Raw genomic sequence first — 23,238 nt, 5'->3', positions numbered from 1 at the left:
AATTTTATCTGCCTCATTCATATTAACAATTCAGACATATATTATACATTTTAAACTAGATGACTTTAAAATGATTTTGCCAATATTTAACATTCAAAACAATAAACACATTGAGATATATTTTATCAAATACTGAACATAACAATGAACAAGAAAGAGCAAAGAATTGTATTTATAAAATACCTTGTGAATGCGAACATTTTTATTTAGGTGTAACATGAATACCATTAAATGTTAGAATAAGTGAACATCAGTCTTATATTAAAAATAGAGAATTTGATACATCTCGAATATGTAAACATGCATAGGAAAGATGTAACTATGATCCTGGAAGAAATAGATGGTAAAAAGAGAAACATCAAAGAAGTGGCTCTAATTATGTTAAATGAAATCAATTGTGTCGCAAATTCCTCGGCAGAATGCAGTAGGATGTGATTACCCATATTAAAAGAGGACATCGATAGAAAGAAAATATCATGATTAGTAAGTCAATAGCATATCGAGAATACGTCATTTATATTTTAAAATAACATACATATAAAATCAGAGTTTGGTGTTAGTTTTGAGAGTAAACTGAATGTAAGACCAAATACTTACCATGTCGGGATAATATTATGAGGTTTTTCCTGCTTTTTTCCTCATGATCTACTATGGAATCAATAACACGAGAATTTTACTGTCAATAGACGCTATGATTTTTCTGACGGATATTCCTAAGATAACGTTGATTTCATGTAAGTAATCGAATGAACTATCTTATAATAAAGTCGAATAAAGTCGTCTACTTAGAATGTATAATATACGTCTGAATTGTCAATATGAATAAGTCAGATAAAATTAAATTATGTATTAGAAGAATTTTTTACCAAGGAACAAAAAACAAAATTTGTTTCATTTATTAATGTTTTGTATTTTGATGATGATTCCCGAAGTAAAAATCGAAAAATACTAGATCTTTTATAAAAAGTATATTTAAAAGTCCCTAAATAAGGGATTACATTACAGAATGTTTTCGGATTAAAAATCTATCATCAGTGTTAAAAAAATTATCAGTGTTTAACACTGATGATGGATTTTTTAATCCAAAAACGTTCTGCGATGTATTGTAACTCCTTATTTAGGGACTTTTAAATATACCTTTTACAAAGGATCTAGTATTTTTGTGATTTATGGTATATACACTGTGGGCCGAAATAAAGGAGTACATTTTTTAGTTAAACATAACTTTTTTGTTTTTTGGATGATTTAATTTCTTTTTGCAGGGCTAATAGCCTAATATGTCCTCAATATGACTGCAAATTTGGAAGCAAAAATAACGTACAGGGTCGGACTTATAAAAAATGTATATAACGATGCATTTGAGCTCGTTGCAAGTGAAAACTGTCTTAGCTAAAATTGAACTGATGCTCTTTTGGTAGGTTAACTATCCAGAACACTTCAGTAAAAAGTAATTTTTTCAAAATTACCGGATTCGCAAAATATCATTTTTTTTTAAATTTAAATAATGTTCAGAACACGCCTTCGCCATGAAATTTTAAAAAATCCCGAATTTGTAAAATATCATTTTTTTACTGAAATTAGAAAATCTTGTTCGAGTACTATTCTAATATGTTCACCAGAACGAAGCCCTCTTGACGCTAAATTACATCGTTTCCATCGTTTTTGCCTCATATTAGCAGTAGTTTTTATTAAATGTTTTAAGAATTTCTCAAACGCTCAAATATGTCAATTTTACTCAGTAAGCCATGACTGCTTAGGTTGCCATGGAATTTGTTTGACATTTTAAATTTGCAACCTGGTCTACCTGTTGGAAAATCGCAAAAGAAACTAGGATTACCCGCACCTCAGTTCAAATAATCATTAAAGAAGATTGCCATCTTAAAGTATTTAAAAAAGTTTACTGTCAAAGACTTACTGCCAATGTAAGAGAAAAATGACTGGAAAGATGTAATTTGCTACTAAGAAGATTCCGTTCTCGTGAAGACATTAGAAAAATATGGTTTTGAGATGAAAAAATGTTTTATTTACGGCCACCTAAAATACCCAAAATAATTGGGTGTATTCCGTCGTAAAATTTAAGAGAGAAATTTCTCTAGAGCATCTTTTAGAGCATCAATTATTGAAAAAAGTCATTTCTCAAAAGGTGTAATAGTCTCTGTTGCAGTATCCATGTTGGGAAAATCTCGTCTGATTTTTGTTGATGCCGGGGTAAAACTTAATTCAGAAACATATCAAGAACAACCCTTGCAGCACCTATTACCTGAAATTGAAGAAGTATGTTATGATTACACTTTCCAGCAGGATGGTGCTCCTTCGCACACTTCCCACGATACACGGATATTCTTGAGTGAAAATTGCCCGGACTATATTGAGCCCGAAATGTGGCCACCTAACAGCCCAGAATTAAATCCGGTTGACAAATTTTTGAACAAAATTTGTATGACGAACAACAATTTGAAACCATCGAATAGCTCAAAGAAAGAATGCAGTTTGTTTGGAAAAATGTTGAACAGGGTGTAATAAATGAGGCTATCAATTTATGGTGCAGACGACTTCAAGAAGTGGTAAACAATAATGGTGGCCACATTTATAATATTTTAGTCTAAGTTTTAAATTTATTGAACTGTTTTCATAAATGTGTTATTTGTTAAAATGTTATATTTTCCTAATTAAAAAAAATGATATTTTGCGAATCCGATAATTTTGAAAAATTTCCTTTTTACTGAAGTGTTCTGGATAGTTAACCTACCAAAAGAGCATATCAGTTCAATTTTAGTTAAGACAGTTTTCATTTGTAACGAGCTCAAATGCACCGTTACATACATTTTTTTATCCGATCCTATGCGTTATTTTTGCTTCCAAATTTGCAGTCATGTTGAGGACATGTTAGGCTATTAGCCCTGCAAAAAGAAATTACATCGCCCAAAAAACAAAAAAATTATTTTCAACGAAAAAATGTACCCCTTTATTTTGGCCCACAGTGTAGATATGGATTTATGATATACAGGAATTTTATTTTCCTCGTGGATTTTTTAAAATCGAAACGTCAAATAAATTTAATTTCAACCTTAAATAATTGTAATGAACTATTTTTAATGGGAATAAGCCATAATTTTACCAAAAAAATGATTTTATTAACGTTTCGAAGCCCAAATCGGGTTTCGTTGTCAAAATACAAAATATTACTAAAATAAACAAAAACGTTGTTGCTAAGTAAAAAAATTCTTCTAATAATTTATTTAATCTGACTCATTTATATTGGCAATTCAGACGTATATTATACATTTTAAAGTAGAAGACTTTAAAATGATATCGCCAATATTTATGAGTTGCGTTCCTGGGACGACTTTACTAAAAGATAGTTCATTCGAGTACGTGAAATCAATCCCAACTCAAGAATATCCGTCACAAAAAAATCATAGCATGTGATCTGTCTTTAAAAAGACAACCAAATGCAACGATGACAGTAAAATTCTCGCGTTAGAGATTCCATAGTAAATCACGAGGGAAAACCAGGAAAAAACCTCGTGATACTATCCCGATATCGTAAGTATTTGGTCTTACATTTAATTTACTTTCAAAAAAACTAATACCAAATTCTGACTTTAATATGTTTAAATTATAAATAATATTAATAATATATACTATACAATAAGCAGTACCGGTGCTAGGGTATAAGGTGCCCGCCTGCAAAACTAGGATAGGCGCCCTTCGGTTTTTAAAATTAGTATTTTGTATAACACCAGCAGAAAAAAAACCTCATTATGGCGCCCTCTAAACAATGGCGCCGGCCTGCAGTGCATCCCTTGCAGGCCCGTTATCGCCGGCCCTGACAATAAGTAATACTAAAATATAAAATTTGTACTAACTCGATATGTTATTGACTTACTAATCGTGGTATTTTCTTTCTATTGACTTCCTCTTTCAGTATGGGTAACCACATCCTACTGCATTCTACCGAGGAATTTGCGACACAACTGGTTTCATTTAGCATAATTAGAGCCGCTTCTTTGATTTTTCTCTTTTTACTATCTGATTCTTTCAGGACTATACTTGAATCTCTCCACTAAACTCTATGTTCATTATCCCATGCGTGTTGACATATTTGAGATATAAACGTTAATAAAATCATTTTTTTGGTAAAATTGTGGCTTATTCCCATTAAAAATAGTTGATTATAAAAATGCCACAAAATAGCTTCAGAACAACATTAAATAATTGTGGTTTATTTCCCGAATAAAATAATAAATTGTATAAGATGCCACAATAAAATAGCTTCAGACCACTATATAACTTCATATTCTTAACTTCGTTATTTTTAGGTTATCCATGTCGAAAAAATGGTACATCCTGGACCACGTCATCTCGTAACCGTTTTGCCTGGCGAGAGCCACACTTTCGATCTTAGTGGATCTCACTATAATATGACTGTCTTACAGGTAACAAATCATGAGGATGGAGAGGCAGTATTCTCTGCTGAAGGTGGAAATGTTATTCCCGATATGGAGCAAACCATCCAAGAAGAACTTCCAGAACACGTTGAACATAAAGTCGACAACGTACATTTGGCTGGTCATTCTTCAATGCTTGTTATGAGTCAACCTATCAACGAAGGTGAAGAAGGAAGGCAGGATCATTTCCTTGTTTCTAACAAGGGAAATGTTAAAATTGATGCTGAGGTATGTTTAATGATTAATTTAATTACTTTCTGATTAACTTAAATAAAATAAACTTCAATATTACTCTACAATGAGATTACATCTACATTTACAATATAATTATAAGGTAATATTGAATTTCATTCATTCTTTTGGATAAAGCATAATATACTTTATCCTCTAAAATTTATTATCAAGCAGAATATTATATTAAGTGATTATTACTTTGAATTAATTTCACTTCCTGATCTAGTCAATTATCTGCTGTCAATCGTCGGACTAACTGTCCATTTTTCGGTCACGAAAGTGAATCTTTTAACATCGACTTCGTGTCATCACAATTATATATTTCAAGACAATTATCATGAAATCTAAAAGTTTTTACAACCAAAATGTGGCTAGTTTCAACTACTCTCGTTTCGTGTTTCACTGATGATGACCTGGATCTGAGCGGTTCGAAAACGTTTTGGGGATATTTATAATCCATTGTTTGTTCATGTCGGTCCCTCCTGTTTCTCTGAATTATGCATCTATATGTTATCTGTACTAGGAGATGGTAGATGAACGAAGATATGTGCAGAAAGTTGGATGCATTTGAAATGTTGCTATATCGGAGTGGAGAATACTTAAAATCCCGTGGACTGACCGAGTCACAAATGAGGAGATCCTCAGAAGAATAAAGAAGAACCGAGAGGTACTAACCACCATCAAATCTCGAAAGTTACAATACTTCGGATACAGTATGTAAAATGAATCCAGTATGCCCTCCTACAAGCTATTCTGCAAGGAATAATATTTGGAAAACGAGGTCCAGGAAAAAGAAGAACATTCTGGTTAAAGAATCTCAGAACCTGGTTCAACACATCTGTGCGCTCCTGCAGTTAAGATAAGGATTGCCAACATTCGTCACGGATAGGCATAGCAGAAGGAGATGGTCAGATTCAGAGCCTTCTCCTCTGGGGCTCTTCACATTTTGTATACTCATTGCGGCCCTTTTGTCTTAAGGCATGATTGGTGGTTGTCCCACCAGGCGTAGTCCATGTCGATTTGTGTATATCGGGGTGTGGGAAAAAAGTCGAGCTTGTGATGATGTTTTTTCTACTGGCAAAGTTGATTAGTAATAATACATTTTTATTAATCCACAAGGAAAAAGTTTTCCTGTAGTTGGCTGTATACCATATAATACAAAAACAATAAAATCCTTTATAAAAGTTATATATTTAAAATCACTAAAAAGGGCTACATAAAAAAACTAGTTTTCGATTGGTTGACCAATCATCATCAGTGCTTACGTGATCTAACATGCTAACCACCAAAATATAATATTGCAAAAATATGAGGGTAAAAACCCTTTAAAAGTAAACCGTCAAGGAAATATCGATTAAAAATGCGAATTTAAGCATGAATGTTTAAAATATTCCATTAAATACGCTCTATAAGGTAATTACCATCTGAGCTCTGATTCGACTTGTTCACGTGATGACAGTTACTGTCATTTTTATTGATGGAGTGAATGTTTACCAATGGTTCCTAAGAAAAGTTTGGTTTTTTCCTATTTGAGCATTCCTATCTCCTAGTACGATCTTGTGGTAGGGGAGCCCAAGCGGGGATTTTTGCAGTTACTCGAGCGTGTCAGTTTATTACATGGGAGAAACCTTGTGCCCTGAAAATGTACCTCTACCATATATTGGCTCATAATGCACGGGAGTCTGTTAAGAGGGGTGTGGGGGGGGGGGGGGGCGAAAAAAAATTTATCCTTAGAAAAACTCGAAATCGTCAGATTAAGATAAGGTAAGTTAAGTACATTCAAAACAGTATATATTTCAAAAATCTGACGATTTGTGCGGGGCGTAAGGAAATGAATCCCAACGTTTCACAAGAAAAAAGCGAATATTTCGCGAAATGAATGACAGATCGAAAAACTAAAAAATGCTTACTCAATATTTTTCGAAAATCTATCGAATGATACCAAACACGACTTCCCACGGAGAGGGGTGGGGGGTAAATTTAATATTTTAAATACGAATCCCGCGATATTTCGCGAAATAAACATCAGATCGAAAAACTGAAAAATAAACTTATTCAATATTTTTAAAAAATATATCGAATGGCACCAAACACGACCCCCACGGAGGTGGGGTGGGGGGTTACTTTAAAATCTTAAATGGGAGCCCCCATTTTTTATTGCAGATTTGGATTCCTTACGTAAAAATAAGTAACTTTTATTTAAGACATTATGGAAAACTAAATTAAAAATGGAAAGTTACCACTAAAAGGGAAAACTTTATTTAACTTTTTTTGGGTTTAGGACCTACTCTTCACAACCTAATAGCTCCCCAAAGCGCTCGAGTCACTGCACATTTAGCATACTTTGCTCCCCTACCATTGATATTATTTCTCGGTGAGCTGTGGTGTAGTATAAATACTGAGTAGTGAATACGTAATTTCAAAATAGTTGTTTCATTAATGAACAAGTATGTTATTCAACTCGTTATACATTCGCATTTCCAATACAGCTCATTTTAGACAATAGTTTAGGATTCTTAATCTAGTGAAAATATATTTATTAAAAAAACAATATTTTTAGGTTATCCATGTCGAAAGGATGGTACATCTTGGACCAAGTCATCTTGTAACTATTCTACCTGGCCAGAGCCACACATTCGATCTTACTGGCGTTCACTTCCGCAGAGCTCTTCTGAAAGTTATAAATCACGAAGAAGGAGAAGCTGTATTCTCTGCTCAAGGTGGTAATGTTCTAAAAGACTTTGAGAAAACTGTACAAAAACTGGACCACGATGTCCAGGCTGCACAAAAGGTTGAAAACTTCCATCTTCCCGCTCATTCTTCGGTGCTCGTTATGTCTCAACTTCCCAAACAGGGAACAGAAGAAAGAAGAGATCACTTCCAAGTTACAAATAACGGAAATGTTACAATTGATGCTGAGGTAAGCGTTTATACCATGCACTGCATGCCTTCATATTCTTACTTTCGTTCTTTTTAAGGTTACGCACGTTGAAAGAATTTTGCACCTTGGACCACGTCATCTAGTAACTCTTTTGCCTGGACAGAGCCACACTTTTGATCTTAGTGGAACTCACTTTAATATGGCTGTCTTAAAGGTGAGAAATCATGAGGATGGAGAGGCTGTATTCTCTGCTGAAGGTGGAAATGTTCTTGAAGATATGGAGAAAAACATACAAAAACTACCTCCAAGTGAGCAGGTTAGACACAAAGTCGAAAATGTTCGTCTCCCTGGCCGTTCCTCAATGCTTGTTATGAGACAACCTACTAGAAATGGTGAAGAGCAAAGGCACGATCAGTTCTTTGTTACTAATAAGGGAAATGTTAAAATTGATGCTGAGGTATGTTTATCATTATTAATTCAATTAATTTCTGACTTCTGTATCAAGACTTTTTATGTCTGATTCTACATATAATAATAGCATAATAGCCAAAAAACAAAAATAACAATATAGAAAACTCTCATACTGCCAATGCCAATATACAGGGTGTAACGAAAATAGAGGTCATAAATTTAATCACATATTCTGGGACCAAAAATAGTTCGATTGAACCTAACTTACCTTAGTACAAATGTGCACAAAAAAAGTTACAATTCTTTGAAATTACAAAATGAAAATCGATTTTTTTCAATATATCGAAAACTATTATTGTTTGTTTTTTAACCAAGAGGAGTGATTCAAATTTACCGCGCCGTAATGCTTGTTTCTAATTGGTCCAACCGCAGGCAAGTTTACTCCACTGTTATTAAATTTTGACACTAATGACATTTATGAAATTTTGGCACTTCTGTCATTTTATAGGTTAATTAAGTATATCGGCGATTTTTTGTGTTTTCTGCATTATTCCTTTAATTTTTAGATTTTTAGTCTACTTTTATATAAAAAACAGTTGTTTTTAGAACTCTTTAGCGATGTGTTAGTATAATATAATATGTATGGATTATCATCGAAAGCTGATATGATCAAAGAAAAAAGAAGATTAATTTGGAGACTTTTCTAATAACTTTCTTGGGTGTAAATCTGTCTTTTTAGCTTACTCCTCTTGGTTAAAAAAATCAACATAGAGATTTTTTATTGAAAATAGACATGTGGCATTCTTATGGCAGGATATTTTAAGGAGAAGGTACCACTATGAGATATACAGTCAAACCCGCTTATTAGAATCCCTGTTATAGGAATATCCCAGTTTATGGAATATAAATTCAAGTTCCCGAAACGTTTCCATTTACTCCTTAATACATTTATCCGTTTATTGGAATATGTTCTAATTAGATAATACCGCTTATTAGCATATTTTGCAGGTCAAGGAATATTTTTTTTACAATTTACTAAAAATTTAAATTATGTTTGGTATTATGGTTGTCGTCAAGAGCCTGTAGTGCTGGATTAGATATTATTAGGGTAATAAATATTTATTACTTTGTTACGAGTACCAATTCGATCTTTAGCCGACAAATGCATGGGTCATAAAGTAATTTTTATTTGTCTACACGAAGGCACTGTTGCCTGTTATAAAATTGTTAGAAGCAGTTTATTTAGAATTCACCAAGAGAGTACCTACTTGTTTGCAAGATGTGAATTATGGCTTTGTTAAATTCGAAAAGAAAAGAATCCATTTCTTGCCGCCAATAAAACTTCGATTCAACAAATGGATTAAGGATGACCACAGGGATTAACAACAAAAAAGCTATAACTACCGATAATTTATCAAGAAAAAATAAGTAATTTTGTTATATATGCATTTTAATAAGAAAATATTTACATATCTACATATTGCATACATTTCATATTAATTACCTACTGTATTCATTCACATACATATAATGTAATTTGGTATTTAACACATACATAGATAAGTAGTAGTTACACTACTGTATTATTGACGTAAAAAGACCTAAAACCATTTACATATACTGATTATGTAGGTACATATATGATATACATATTGGCATAGTATGTAAAACTACATATTTAGCTTAATAAAATAAAAAAAAAGTCAAAATGTAAATTCGTACAGATTAAAACAAATTTTATATCAAACTTTAGGTGGGTACAAAAGATATTTTCAAGAAAGTATCCAAATCATACAAGGGGATCATTGATTAAATAATTAAAAAGGGGTCATTTTTGAAAAAAAATATACTTTTTCAACTGCTGAGGTAATTCACTTATTAATGAAGGTCTATGGGATTTTTTTCTGCAAAGCTGAAGGGTAAATCTTTCACATAAGACTTGATGGATTCGACCGTTACTTGATGGAAGTTCATTTTATCTAACAATAAAACACTGAAAACGTTTGTTTTCTATACTTCCACAAAATTTATTATAACTAAGTGACTACAGCTGTTTCGGCGGAGTGCCTTTCTCAAGTGATATAGTTTACAATGTGTTTGCCTTTTTAAGTCTTCAACTGAAGAGGTTGAGGAGTGGGGAGCTGTTTGTCTCGAGTTGGTCATTCAGAATTATATCTGTATTTTTCAGTTTATTAATTTCCATAGATTCTAAAAAAGATAGCTTAAGGCCTTTATTTTGAATATGTAGAATTTGAAACTCTTCATTGAAAGAATGATTATGATCTAGAAGGTGAAGTGCGTATGTAGAAGTGTCTGTTTTTCTATTGTTAAATGCTCTTTTGTGTTCTGCTATCCGTTTGTCAAAAGTTCTGCCAGTTTGACCGATGTACGTTTTCGGACAGTCACCACAAGTTAGTTTGTACACACCACTCTGTAGTTGCTTTCTCTTTCGGCTTTTATTGTTCTTAATATATTTGCTTAAGTTGTTGTTAGTTCTGAAAGCTGGTGTTATTCCTTTCTTTTTTATGTATCTGGCTATCTGAAAGCTGAAATTAGTGTATCCACCACCACAGAAAGAACTCAGTACCTTCTGCTCTCTCACATATACTGGCAAGATAACAACAAAGATAGCCAGATACATAAAAAAGAAAGGAATAACACCAGCTTTCAGAACTAACAACAACTTAAGCAAATATATTAAGAACAATAAAAGCCGAAAGAGAAAGCAACTACAGAGTGGTGTGTACAAACTAACTTGTGGTGACTGTCCGAAAACGTACATCGGTCAAACTGGCAGAACTTTTGACAAACGGATAGCAGAACACAAAAGGGCATTCAACAATAGAAAAACAGACACTTCTACATACGCACTTCACCTTCTAGATCATAATCATTCTTTCAATGAAGAGTTTCAAATTCTACATATTCAAAATAAAGGCCTTAAGCTATCTTTTTTAGAATCTATGGAAATTAATAAACTGAAAAATACAGATATAATTCTGAATGACCAACTCGAGACAAACAGCTCCCCACTCCTCAACCTCTTCAGTTGAAGACTTAAAAAGGCAAACACATTGTAAACTATATCACTTGAGAAAGGCACTCCGCCGAAACAGCTGTAGTCACTTAGTTATAATAAATTTTGTGGAAGTATAGAAAACAAACGTTTTCAGTGTTTTATTGTTAGACACATAAGACTTACTAAATTTAATTTGACCCCCTATTTATTTAAATAATGGTATATAAAACTTTAAAAGCAAATTTGCAAATAATTATTTTTAGCGTTTTAAATAAGCATTATAAAATATCTTATTTTACAGACTAAGTTGCACTACGTTACCACTATTAAGCAAAAAAAAGGTCGAAAAATATTTAATATTTTTTGAGATATTAAATTTGTTTATTAAATGTTCCTATATTTTCAATTGCAAAAACGCGGTTGTTACCAAAGAAATATTCACCTGCTTAAGATCTCATTATTTTTATTTTTATGTATATTTTCGATAAATGTATTGATATATTCAAATTTCAATTAAACTCCCCCCTAAAATGGCATTTGAAATTTATTCAAATTTGTTTATAATTTGTTTTTTTAATATCGTCGCGGGGATTAAGTATTTTGAAATGTCGTTTCGCTAATTGGGTTCCTGGGAATTTTTTACTAATTTACAAAATTTTTTTGTCGTTTTTTCTTCTTCTTTTTTTTTCTTGGAGTTATATTACTACGGGCCCTTTTAGGGTTAAATTTTATTAAGAATGTCGAATCTCTGAGTTTGTAGATTTTAGACCTAAAAATATTAAAATTTAACTAAAATATCTTAAATAAAATGTGGCTACTTACTGAGTTACAGGGTGTTTTACTTAAAAATTTAAAAATTATTGTTACCAAGTATTTTAAAACTATTTGACGTATCCTTATCATACTTGGCAGAAAGTGTGGCTATTATACACCCTACTAAATTGTGATTAATAAACGTTTCTAGCTAGTGCCAGAGGCGTACGACAGGGGATAGTGAATGATTGACCCTTCCCAAATTATACGCCACTGAGTGAATTACTATTTTAGCGAAATTTTTGGATTCTCCAATACTTTGTTTGTAAATAACTTTATTGGTATCGATAAAGTCATCAGTTTGAGAGATAGTGGAAGTTTAAAATGAATGAATGAATGAATCAAAATAACTATGCCGTTTAATTTTTAACGTCCAATATCTCGAAAACTAATGACTTAATCGTTACCAGTAAACAGCATATTATTTACAATGGGAGAATCGAAAAATTTCGCTAAAATAGTAATTCCTTCAGTGGCGTAGAATTTGGGAAGGGTCAACCATTAACTATACTCTGTCGTACGCCTCTGGTAGTAGCTATAAACTTTTATTTATCACAATTTAGTAGACTGTATAGTACCCACACTTTCTGCCAAGTATGATAAGGCTACGTCAAATAGTTTGAAAGTACTTGGTAAAAATATGTTTTAAAATTTTAAATAAAACACCCTATAACTCAGTAAGTAGCCACATTTTATTTAAGTGATTTTTGACCAATCTTAATATCTTTAGGTCTAGAATCTACAACTTAGAGACTCGACGTTCTTAATGAAACTTAACCCTAAAAGGGCCCGTACTAATATAACTCCAAGAAAAAAAAAAGAAGAGGAAAAAAAGACAAAAAAATTTGTTAATTAGTGCAAAATTCCCAGGAACCTAATTATCGAAACGGCATTTCAAAATAATTAATCCCCACGACTTTATTAAAAAAAAAAATTATAAACAAATTTGAATAATTTTCAAATGCCATTTTAGGGGGAAGTTTAATTGAAATTTGAACTTATCAATACATTTATCGAAAATATGCATAAAAATAAAAATAATAAGATTTAACACAGGTGACTATTTCTTTGGCAACAACCGCGTTTTTGCAATTGAAAATAGAGTAACATTTAATAAACAAATTCAATATCTCAAAAAATATTAAATATTTTTGGACCAATTTTTGTTTGTTAATACTGATAACATAGGGCAACTTCTACTGTAAAATAAGATATTTTATAGTGCTTATTTAAAACGCTAAAAATATTTTTTTGCAAATTTGTTTTTAACGTTTTATGTATCATTATTTAAATAAATAGGGGGTCAAATTTAATTTAGTAAGTCTTATGTGAAAAATTTACCCTTAAACTTTGCAGAAAACAATCCTATATACCTTCATTAGTAATCGAATGACCTCAGCAGTTAAAAAAGTAATTTTTTTGCAAAAATGACCCCTTTTTAATTATTTAAACAATGATCCCCTTTTATGATTTGGATACTTTCTTGAAAATATCTTTTGTACCCGCCTAAACTTTGATATAAAATTTGTTTCAACCTGTACGAATTTACATTTTGATTTACATGTAGTGTAATTTTATTTTACTAGACTAATTGGCATTGTATGTAAAACTACACATTGGCATAGTATGTAAATAATATTATTACGTATATTCGGTACACTTATTTCGACTAGCCACCAATGATCGGTTATTAAAATATCCCGGTTATAAGAATATTTTTGCCTGGCACAAAGGCTATTCCAATAAGCGGGTTCGATACGGTTCGACAGCAGAACAACACCCTTCTTATTCTTACGGTTCCATCTTCTATCGAAATTTGCATTCCCTTAGATTTCGTAATCAGGAGGTTCGTATTCTTCCTACATCAAACAACACCCTAGTTCTAGTTGAATCCTTATGTCACAGTCAGTGGGAAGTAGACGAAGAGGTAGTCCAAAACTGAAATGTTAGGATGGTGTAGATGATGATACAGTCGAACCCGCTTATTGGAATAGCCTTTGTGTCAGGCAAAAATATTCTTATATCCGGGATATTCTAATAACCGATCATTGGTGGCTAGTCGAAATAAGTGTACCGAATATACGTAATATTATTTACATACTATGCCAATGTATAGTTTTACATACTATGCCAATATGTATTTCATATTATATGTACCTACATAATCAGTATATTTATGTAAATGGTTTTAGGTCTTTTTATGTCAATAATACAGTAGTGTAACTACTACTTATCTATGTGTTAAATACCAAATTACATTATGTGTATGTGAATGAATACAGTAGGTAATTAATATAAAATATATTCAATATGTAGATATCTAAATATTTTCTTATTAAAATGCATATATAACACAATTACTTATTTTTCTTGAGAAATTAACGGTAATTATAGCTTTTTTGTTGTTAATCCGTGTGGTCAGCCTTAATCCATTGGTTGAATCGAAGTTTTATTGGCGTCAAGAAATGGAGTATTACATTATTCAACCTCACGTCGGGTTAAAGTAGGATCTTTTCTTTTCGAATTTAACAAAGCCATAATTCACATCTTGCAAATAAGTAGGTGTACTCTCTGGGTGAATTCTAAATAAACTGATTCTCTAACAATTTTATAACAGGCAACAATGGGTGAGAATATGTACAGAACTTTGTAGACAAATAAAAATTACTTTGTAGGGGAGCAAAGTATGCTAAATGTGCAGTCACTCGAGCGTTACGGGGACCTATTGGGTTGTGAAGAGTAAGTCCTAAAACCGAAAAAAGTTAAGTAAAGTTTTCCATTTTAGTGGGCGCTTGCCATTTTTTAATTTAATTTTTCATTTCCAACAATCGTTTTTTCCGATTATATTATAACGCCATCTATGCATAATTCGAAAAAATGTTGCGAATAAAAGTTACCTATGTTTTTGTAAGGAATCCAAATCTGCAATTAAAAATGGAGGCTCCTATTTAAGATTTTAAAGTATCCCCCCACCCCAACTCTGTGGGGGGTCGTGTTTGATGCCATTCGATAGATTTTTCAAAAATAATAAATAAGTGTATTTTACAGTTTTTCGATCTGATGTTCATTTCTCGAAATATCGCGGGATTCGTATTTAAAATATTAAATCTACCCCCTACCCCTCTTCGCGGGAAGTCGTGTTTGGTATCATTCGATAGATTTTTAAAAAATATTGAGCACATATTTTTTAGTTTTTCGATCTGTCATTTATTTCGCGAAATATTCGCTTTTTCCTTGTGAAACTTTGGGACTCACCCATTTCCTTACGCCCGGATCAAATCAATCATCAGATTTTTGAAATATACACTCTTTTGCATGTACTTAACTTACTTTATGTTAATCTGACAATTTCGAGTATTTTTAAGAATAGATTTTTTTTTCGGACCCCCTTAACGAACTCCCCTGTATTAGGAGCCAATATATGGTAGAGGTACATCTGCAGGGTACCAGGTTTCTCCCCATATAATAATCTGACGCGCTCGAGTAACTGCAAAAATCCCCGCTTGGGCTCCCCTACCATTATGACCCATGCATTTGTCGGCTAAAGATCGAATTGGTACTCGTAACAAAGTAATAAATATTTATTACCCTAATAATATGTAATCCAGCACTACAGGCCCTTGACGGCAAACCATAATACTACCAAACATAATTTAAATTTTTAGTAAATTGTAAAAAAAATATTCGTTGACCTGCAAAATATGCTAATAAGCGGTATTATCTAATTAGAACATATTCCAATAAACGGATAAATTTACTAAGGAGTAAATAGAAACGTTTCGGGACCTCGAATTTATATTCCATAAACCGGGATATTCCTATAACAGGGATTCTAATAAGCGGGTTCGACTGTACTAGAAAAGTAGACGCAGAAAACTGGCAGCGGCTAACTGGTGAAATAGACTTCTGAAGGTTCCATTAGAGGCCTGTAGCATCAATGATGATCATCTACGCAGTGGTTCCCAAAGTGGTCCAGGTGGACCCCCAGGGGTCCACGAGGGACTCAACGGGGGTCCACGTTGGCGTGAAATAAAAATGGGGGTTCACAAGTTGCAAGTGGGGTCCACGAAAATTTTATAGCGATTTGGTATTTATTTAAACCAATTTGCATTTTTTTATTGTAAAATATCAATGAAAAAAATAATATTTTAATAGTAGTGACTCAAAAATGTTATTTTACAGTAGTATGTTTTACAAAATGTTTTATAACAAGTTATTTTGATTAAAAACAAGTTTCTGATCAAATTTTAGGGTAGAAAACATTGAAATATCGTTTTTTACATTTTCCTCCATTCCCAAAACACATACATGTCTTTCGATTTGACTGAAAATTTGCAAACAGATAGCCAAAACACAGGACTTTAAGTGATTAAAAAAATTTGTATCGTTTTACAATACAAAAAAAAATTCGTGGAATAATATCAGAGGCAAAAAAATTAAGGCGTCTACTGTAATAAGTACAATTAATTCGGAAGATATCGACCATACGAAAAAAAAAATGGTTGAGAAAATTATAATAATGATTGTAAACACAATTTATTGTTGAGAATTGCGGAGATACTGAACAAAAACCACTGCTATCAAATCCATCAGGGCTTATGCTTGCGCCTTTACAGCATACGTACTACCTGAAATATTGATTTTAGCAAAAACATTAAAGAGATCAAAATTGTATAAAATTTAATTCTCTCCATTTTTTATAGGTACATTTTTGTTATAAAACTAATAATAAACGAGATAATTCAATAATTATGCTGTAACTGTCACTCTTTCAAAAATTTATAATATAATAAATTATAGGAAATCATATTTTTCACAACTTGAGTCCGAACACTTGTTGTCGAAAAGTTAAATATGGCGGAGATATTGAGCAAAAACGGTTCTCCTTTATTCGCGATTTTAAATTTACACTACTGTTGACCCCCTTAAGATTAGAAAAATAGAATCTTGCTTGGGTAACTCGGGCATGCAAGATCAAATGCTAACCCGACTGTACTATATAATGTTGACTCTTTATTGCATGTAACTTTTCTTGTATTGTAAAACTATCCAGATTCTTTTAACCATTAAAGTCCTGTGTTTTGGCTATCTGTGGGCAAATTTTCAGCCAAATAGAAGAACACGTATTGTGGGAATGGAGGAAAGTGGAAAAAACAGTATTTTAACGTTTTCTACGCTAAAGTTTGATCAACAACTTGTTTTTAAAAGAAAAAACTTGTTATAATGCCTAATAAGCCCATTTTGGACTCCCTTCTATTAAAACATTATTTTTTCAATTGATAATTTACGATAAAAAATGCAAATTTGTTTAAATACATTCCAAATCACTGTAAAATCGCTTAAAATGATATTTTGAGAAAAGAAGAGACCTTCAATATCTTATTTTTACCCCCCCCATGTTTTTTAATTGGAAGTATGGTAAAAATGTAGCAGCAGGGGGTCCACCGAAACCAGTATATTTTTTAAAATGGTCTACGAGAAAAAATAGTTTGGGAACCTCTATGTCTGCGTAACTTGGAAACATATGGGAAACTTTTTTATTATCAACTTAGCGAAAAAAAGTTATTCTTTATAAAGTGCTCTGCATAGTCTAAAACCTAAGATTCAATCATCAGATATCAAGTTTTATCAACAGTATACGAGGTATGTCAAAAAATATGAAATTCGCTCAAGAGGAAAGTACCTTTATATTTCAAAATATTTGTAAAAGTTGTTTGGAATTAAAAATTATGTTATAATATGCAATTATTATATTCTTCTAATCGAACATTTTTTTTTGAAATTTGTTTCAAATTACAGATATCTAATATCATTTTTATTACGATAACTCCATTATTATTAATTTTACGAAAAAAGTTATTCGTTATAAAAAGGTCTGTCCAGCCTTACAATTAAGATGCAATCACAAGGTAACATATTTTGTTAATTTTATACGAGGTATGTAAAAAAATACGAATTTCGCTAAAGAGTACCTTTATTTTTCACAATATTGAAAATTGTTATTATACAGAGTTGTTCGGATTTTAAACTTTGTTTTAATATGCAATTACATCCTTCTAATTGAAACATAAAGGTTCTTTACTCTTGAGCGAAATTCATATTTTTTGACATACCTCATATAAAATTGATAAAATTTGACACATAATAATTGCATATTAGTGATTAAACTGTTCAGACCATTTTATAAAGAATAACTTTTTTTCGTAAAATTGATAATAATGGAGTTAGCGTAATTAAAATGATGTTGGTATCCGTATTTTGAAATAAAATTAAAAATTTTTTTTTTCGATTAGAAGAATGTAATTGCATATTATAACATAATTTTTAATTACAAAAATATTTTCTTATTAACAATTTTCTGTATTGTGAAATATAAAGGTACTTTCTTTTTGAGCGAAATTAATATTTTTTGACATACCTCGTATACTGTTGATAAAATTTGATATCTGATGCTTTAATCTTAGGTTTTAAACCATGCGGAGCACTTTATTAAGAATAACTTTTTGTCGTAAAGTTGATAATAAAAAAAGTTTTCCATATGGTTCCAAGTTATGCAGACACACTGTATAATAATAATAATTAAAATTTTGTCATCCATTTCTTCTGTACTTTAACTCAAGTGCTTCATTTTTGGATTCCCCTGAGTATTAAATTATATTTTTTTTTCATTTTTTTTTCTGTGATGAGCCAAAATATTATGCAAATCATTTAATACTAATATTTCTAGTATTTTATTTTTCTGAGAACGATATAAGTATTAAAGAAAATATTGATATTTTCAGGTTACTCATATCGAAAGGATGGTACATCTTGGACCAAGCCATCTCGTAACTATTCTACCTGGCCAGAGCCATACATTCGATCTTAGTGATTTACACTACCGTAATACTCTCCTAAAAGTTATAAATCATGAAGAAGGAGAAGCTGTATTTTCCGCTGAAGGTGGTGATGTTTTAAAAGCCTTTGAAACGACTGTACAGAAACTCGAAAATGAAGTTAAGGTACCACAAAAAGTTGAAAACTTCCATCTTCCCGGTCATTCTTCGATGCTTGTTATGACTAGCATGCCTTGTCCGACAATTAAAGAAAGACACTTCCAAGTTACAAATAATGGAAATGTGAAAATTGATGCTGAGGTAAGAATTATTAACTGAGGTACACACGTGCCAAGATAATACTACTTTCGATATTTTGAAGGTTACTCATGCTGAAAGGATGGTACATCTTGGACCACGTCATCTTGTAACTCTTTTGCCTGGCCAGAGCCACACTTTCGATCTTAGTGATGTTCACTTTAAAATGGCTATTTTAAAGATGTATAATAATGAAGATGGAGAGGCTGTGTTCTCCGCTGAAGGTGGAAAAGTTCTTCCCGAAATGGAGAAAAGCGTACAAAAAGTAGTTCCAAGTGAGCAAGTTCAACAGAAAGTCGAAAATGTACATCTAGCTGGTCATTCCTCAATGCTTGTTATGAGTCAGCCTCCCAAACAAGGTGAAGAAGAAAGGAAAGATCATTTCCTTGTTTCTAACAAAGGAACTGTTAAAATTGATGCTGAGGTATGTTTAATTATTGAATCAATTATTACTTTCTGATTTCTTTGTCGAGATTACTTCTTATATTGGTATCTATATTTGTTCTAGTACTTTGTTTTGATTTAAAATCTTCATATTAAAGAGAATATTGATTTTTTAGGTTATCCATGTCGTAAGGATGGTACATCTTGGACCAAGTCATCGTGTAACTATTCTGCCTGGTGAGAGCCATACATTTGATCTTAGTGATGCACACTTCCACAATGCTCTTCTTAAAGTTACAAATAATGAACAAGGACAAGCTGTATTTTCAGCTGAAGGTGGTAATGTTCTAGAAGATTTCGAACAGACCGTACAAAAATTCGAATATGAAGTCCAGGTTATGCAAAAAGTTGAAAACTTACATCTAGCTGGTCACTCTTCGATGTTGGTTATGACTAGTTCCAAACAGGAGGGTGCACAAGAAAGACACTTCAAAGTTACTAATAATGGAAATGTTAAAATTGATGCAGAGGTAAGTATTTCTGTGGTTGACAACGTGCCTGTATGTTGTTAATTTTGTTATTTTTAAGGTTACTCATGCTGAAAGGATGGCACACCTTGGACCACGTCATCTCGTAACCCTTTTGCCTGGCCAGAGCCACACTTTCGATCTTAGTGAAACTCACTTTAAGATGGCTATCTTAGAGGTGAGAAATCATGAGGATGGAGAAGCGGTATTCTCTGCTGAAGGTGGAAATGTTGTGCACCAAATGGAGGAAAGCGTAAAACCAGAAGAAGTTCCAAATGAGCATGTAGAACACAAAGTGGAAAACTTTCATCTAGCTGGTCATTCGTCGGTCATGGTTATGACTCAACCCCCCAAACAACAAGGTGAAGAAGAGAGAAAGGATCAATTTATGGTTTCCAATAACGGAAATGTCAAAATTGATGCTGAAGTAAATATTGAATTTTATTATTCTATAATATTACCCAAAACGTTACTGCTAACAGTTACTATTAAATTGCTGCATTTTATATCTCAAGAAAATATTTTTAACAAGTCATTAATAATTCATCGCAAATTTATATTAAATATTTCATTTTATACTGTCAAATAATTCATTCCCACCTTTACTTTTCACAGTTCATCCTAATATTTAGTACTGAACATCCACCCCTCCTGTTTATATTTCCCTCTTTTCTGAGCTATGCTCGTCCAACTTGCTACTACATGTTTTCTGATGTAATCTGCTGAACTTTTATGCGGTCTTGCTCTTCCCGTTTTGTATTTCCATCATCATCATCATTCAGCCTATACTTGTCCACTGCTGATCGTAGGCCTCCCGTAGTTCACCCCACAAATCCCTGTCCTGAGTCGCTTGCATCCAATTGTGGTATATCCACTTCAGGTCATCTGCCCATCTTGTTGGTGGTCGTCCTCTATTTCGAAAGGCGTCTTGTCTGGGTCTCCACTCAAGAATACGTTTTGTCTATCTGCCGTCCTTCGTTCTCGCGATATGACCTGCCCAGTTCCATTTTAAGGTCGATATTCTTTTGATTGTGTCGCGTTAATCACAACATGGAACGTTCTATTGCACTCTGCGTTGTTCGAATTTTATTGCAGACGTCTCAGTGAGCGTTGGCGTTTCCGCACAATTGGTTAGAACCGGCAGCACACATTGATCAAATACTTTTCTCTTTAAGCAGATGGGAAGAGCTGATTTGAAAACATCTCTTAGCTTTCCAAAATCCGCCCAAGTCAACCCTTTTCTACGTATTAGTTCATTGGTCTGGTTATCTCTACATAAGCGAATTTCGTGTACCAGATATTTGTATACTGATGTTTGTTCCATACTTGTTCCAGCTATGTTAATGTTCTCATTCAGAACGAGGTTTGCCATAATTTGTGTTTTTGAGTTATTGATCTATAAACCCACTTGTGTAAAGGCATGGTAGAGCCTTTCTCACTTTTCGATGGCATGATCAATGCGATCTGTTATCAGGACTATGTCGTTCGCGAATCTGAGGTGACTAAGTTGCTCTCTATTTATGTTTATGATCTTTTCGTTTAGGTTTGCATGCAAACTTGCATTTTCATAGTCTCAAGAGAATGATTTGTCCGTTCCATCTACTGTCTTTCTCGTGCAACCCAGTATCCCTCTCTCTTGTCGTTTCCCCATTACTGAGGATCATGATTTTTTCCAATATTCCTAACAATATTTCTCCATTAGTCTCTATCTTCAGCTGTTCTAAGAGCTTCGCAGAATGAGTTTCCAGCTGAATTCTTTATTTGGTCGGACCATCTAGTTGGTGATCGTCCTCTTGATCTTCTCCCCGGAACGTTTCCAGAAACAATTAATCTCTCCAAACTATCATCACCTCTGCGAACCACGTGACCAAAGAATTGCAGAATTCGTTGCAGACGTATTGTGGACAGCCTTTTTTTAATCTTGAGTTGGTTTAGAATGGAAACGTTTGTCCTATGAGCTGTCCAAGGTATGTGCAGCATTCTTCTCCAGCACCACATCTCAAAGGCATCAATTTTTTGGTGCTCGCATGCGCGAAGAGTCCAAGTCTCTGCTCCGTATAGAAATATTGAGAATACAAGGGCATTCACCAGTCTCACCTTGATATTTTAAGATATAGATATGTCTTTCCAAACTTTACTTAGGCGACTCATCGCATTTTTTTCCATAGCAATACGTCTCCGAACTTCTGCTTCACAGTTATTATCGTTAGTTATACTAGACCCGAGATAGACAAAGGTATTTACTATCTGGTATTCCTGTAACATGTTAGTCAGTTGAATAATGTCGAATCTGTTGACCACCATTATTTTTGTCTTAGCTTCATTGATTTTCAGACCAACTTTATTGCTTTCGTACTCAACTCTTCGCAGGAGATCAAACATTTCTTGCTCATTTGCTGCTATAAGTGTAGTGTCATCAGCAAATCTTAAATTGGAGATTTTCCTACCAGCTACTGTTACTCCACCGGCCCATCCTTCTAAAACCATCCTTATGACATGTTCACCATAAATGTTAAATAAGTCAGATGACAACACGGATCCTCTCTCGGTCTTGAATTGGTTTGAGAACTTCTGATCTAGTCGTACTGTTGCTATATTGAACTGGTATAGATTTTTAATAAGTGTCACCAGGTGTATTGGTGCGCCCATTTCTATTAAAATTTACCAGAGATTTATCCAGCTAACACAATCAAATGCCTTTTGGTAGTCAACGAAGCATATAATCATAGGTACTTGAAATTTTCTAGACTTTTCAATGAGTTGTTTCAGGATCGGGATTTGTTCCCTTGTACCTTTACCTTTTACAAACCCCGCTTGTTCCTGAGGTATTTGGTAATGTAGATAGGTATCTGTTTTTGATGATATTCAACAAGATTTTACTAGTATGTGTTATTAGTGACAGTGTGCGGTAGTTTTCACATCTGGTAGTAGTTCCTTTTTTGTGTAGCGGGATATAAATTGAGGTACACCAATCAGATGGCCATTTTCCTGAATTCCAATCAGCGACACAGATAGAATGGATGATATGTAATCCTTTGTCACCTAGTAACTGTAGTATTTCACATGGTATTGAATCAATGCCTGGGGATTTATTTCTCTTTAGTGATTTAATTGCACCTTTGACTTCTGCGAGTAAGACATTAGGTTCTCTAGCGTAATCAGAGGGCCACTGATTTTCTGCTGATACCTCGTTATTTTTATATTCGCGGTGTGCAAGTACTTGGAAAGGGAAACGAGAAACGACCCTGCGCGAGTCGCGGAGAAATATTGCAACTATCTTAAATAATTCATATTGTCAATTGAAATTGTCAAATTGACGTATATTTCATACCTTCTGTCAATGAAGCAGAAAAATTATATATTGCTCCACAATATTGATATGATA

The 23,238-nt window shown here is 32.9% G+C and overlaps 1 protein-coding gene across 11 annotated transcripts in view; it reads left to right on the top strand.

The window, feature by feature from the left end:
• Positions 1–23,238, top strand: part of LOC114344552 (uncharacterized) — a 45,673-nt gene that overhangs the window by 10,343 nt on the left and 12,092 nt on the right. For 2 of the 11 annotated variants that reach the window (XM_050649973.1, XM_050649960.1), the window contains 7 exons: positions 4,323–4,679; positions 7,246–7,605; positions 7,664–8,023; positions 18,592–18,945; positions 19,007–19,366; positions 19,503–19,856; positions 19,915–20,280. In XM_050649973.1, coding sequence (XP_050505930.1) covers positions 4,323–4,679; positions 7,246–7,605; positions 7,664–8,023; positions 18,592–18,945; positions 19,007–19,366; positions 19,503–19,856; positions 19,915–20,280 — 2,511 coding nt within the window. The remainder of the gene's footprint in view (positions 1–4,322; positions 4,680–7,245; positions 7,606–7,663; positions 8,024–18,591; positions 18,946–19,006; positions 19,367–19,502; positions 19,857–19,914; positions 20,281–23,238) is intronic. The other 9 variants (XM_050650007.1, XM_050649968.1, XM_050649980.1 and 6 more) reach the window with 8 other exon arrangements.

This window comes from Diabrotica virgifera, chromosome 1 (genome assembly GCF_917563875.1).
Source record: "Diabrotica virgifera virgifera chromosome 1, PGI_DIABVI_V3a".
NCBI classification, from domain to species: domain Eukaryota; kingdom Metazoa; phylum Arthropoda; class Insecta; order Coleoptera; family Chrysomelidae; genus Diabrotica; species Diabrotica virgifera.
Note: the sequence above shows the minus strand (reverse complement) of the source record. Positions and strands in the feature narration are given on the sequence as shown.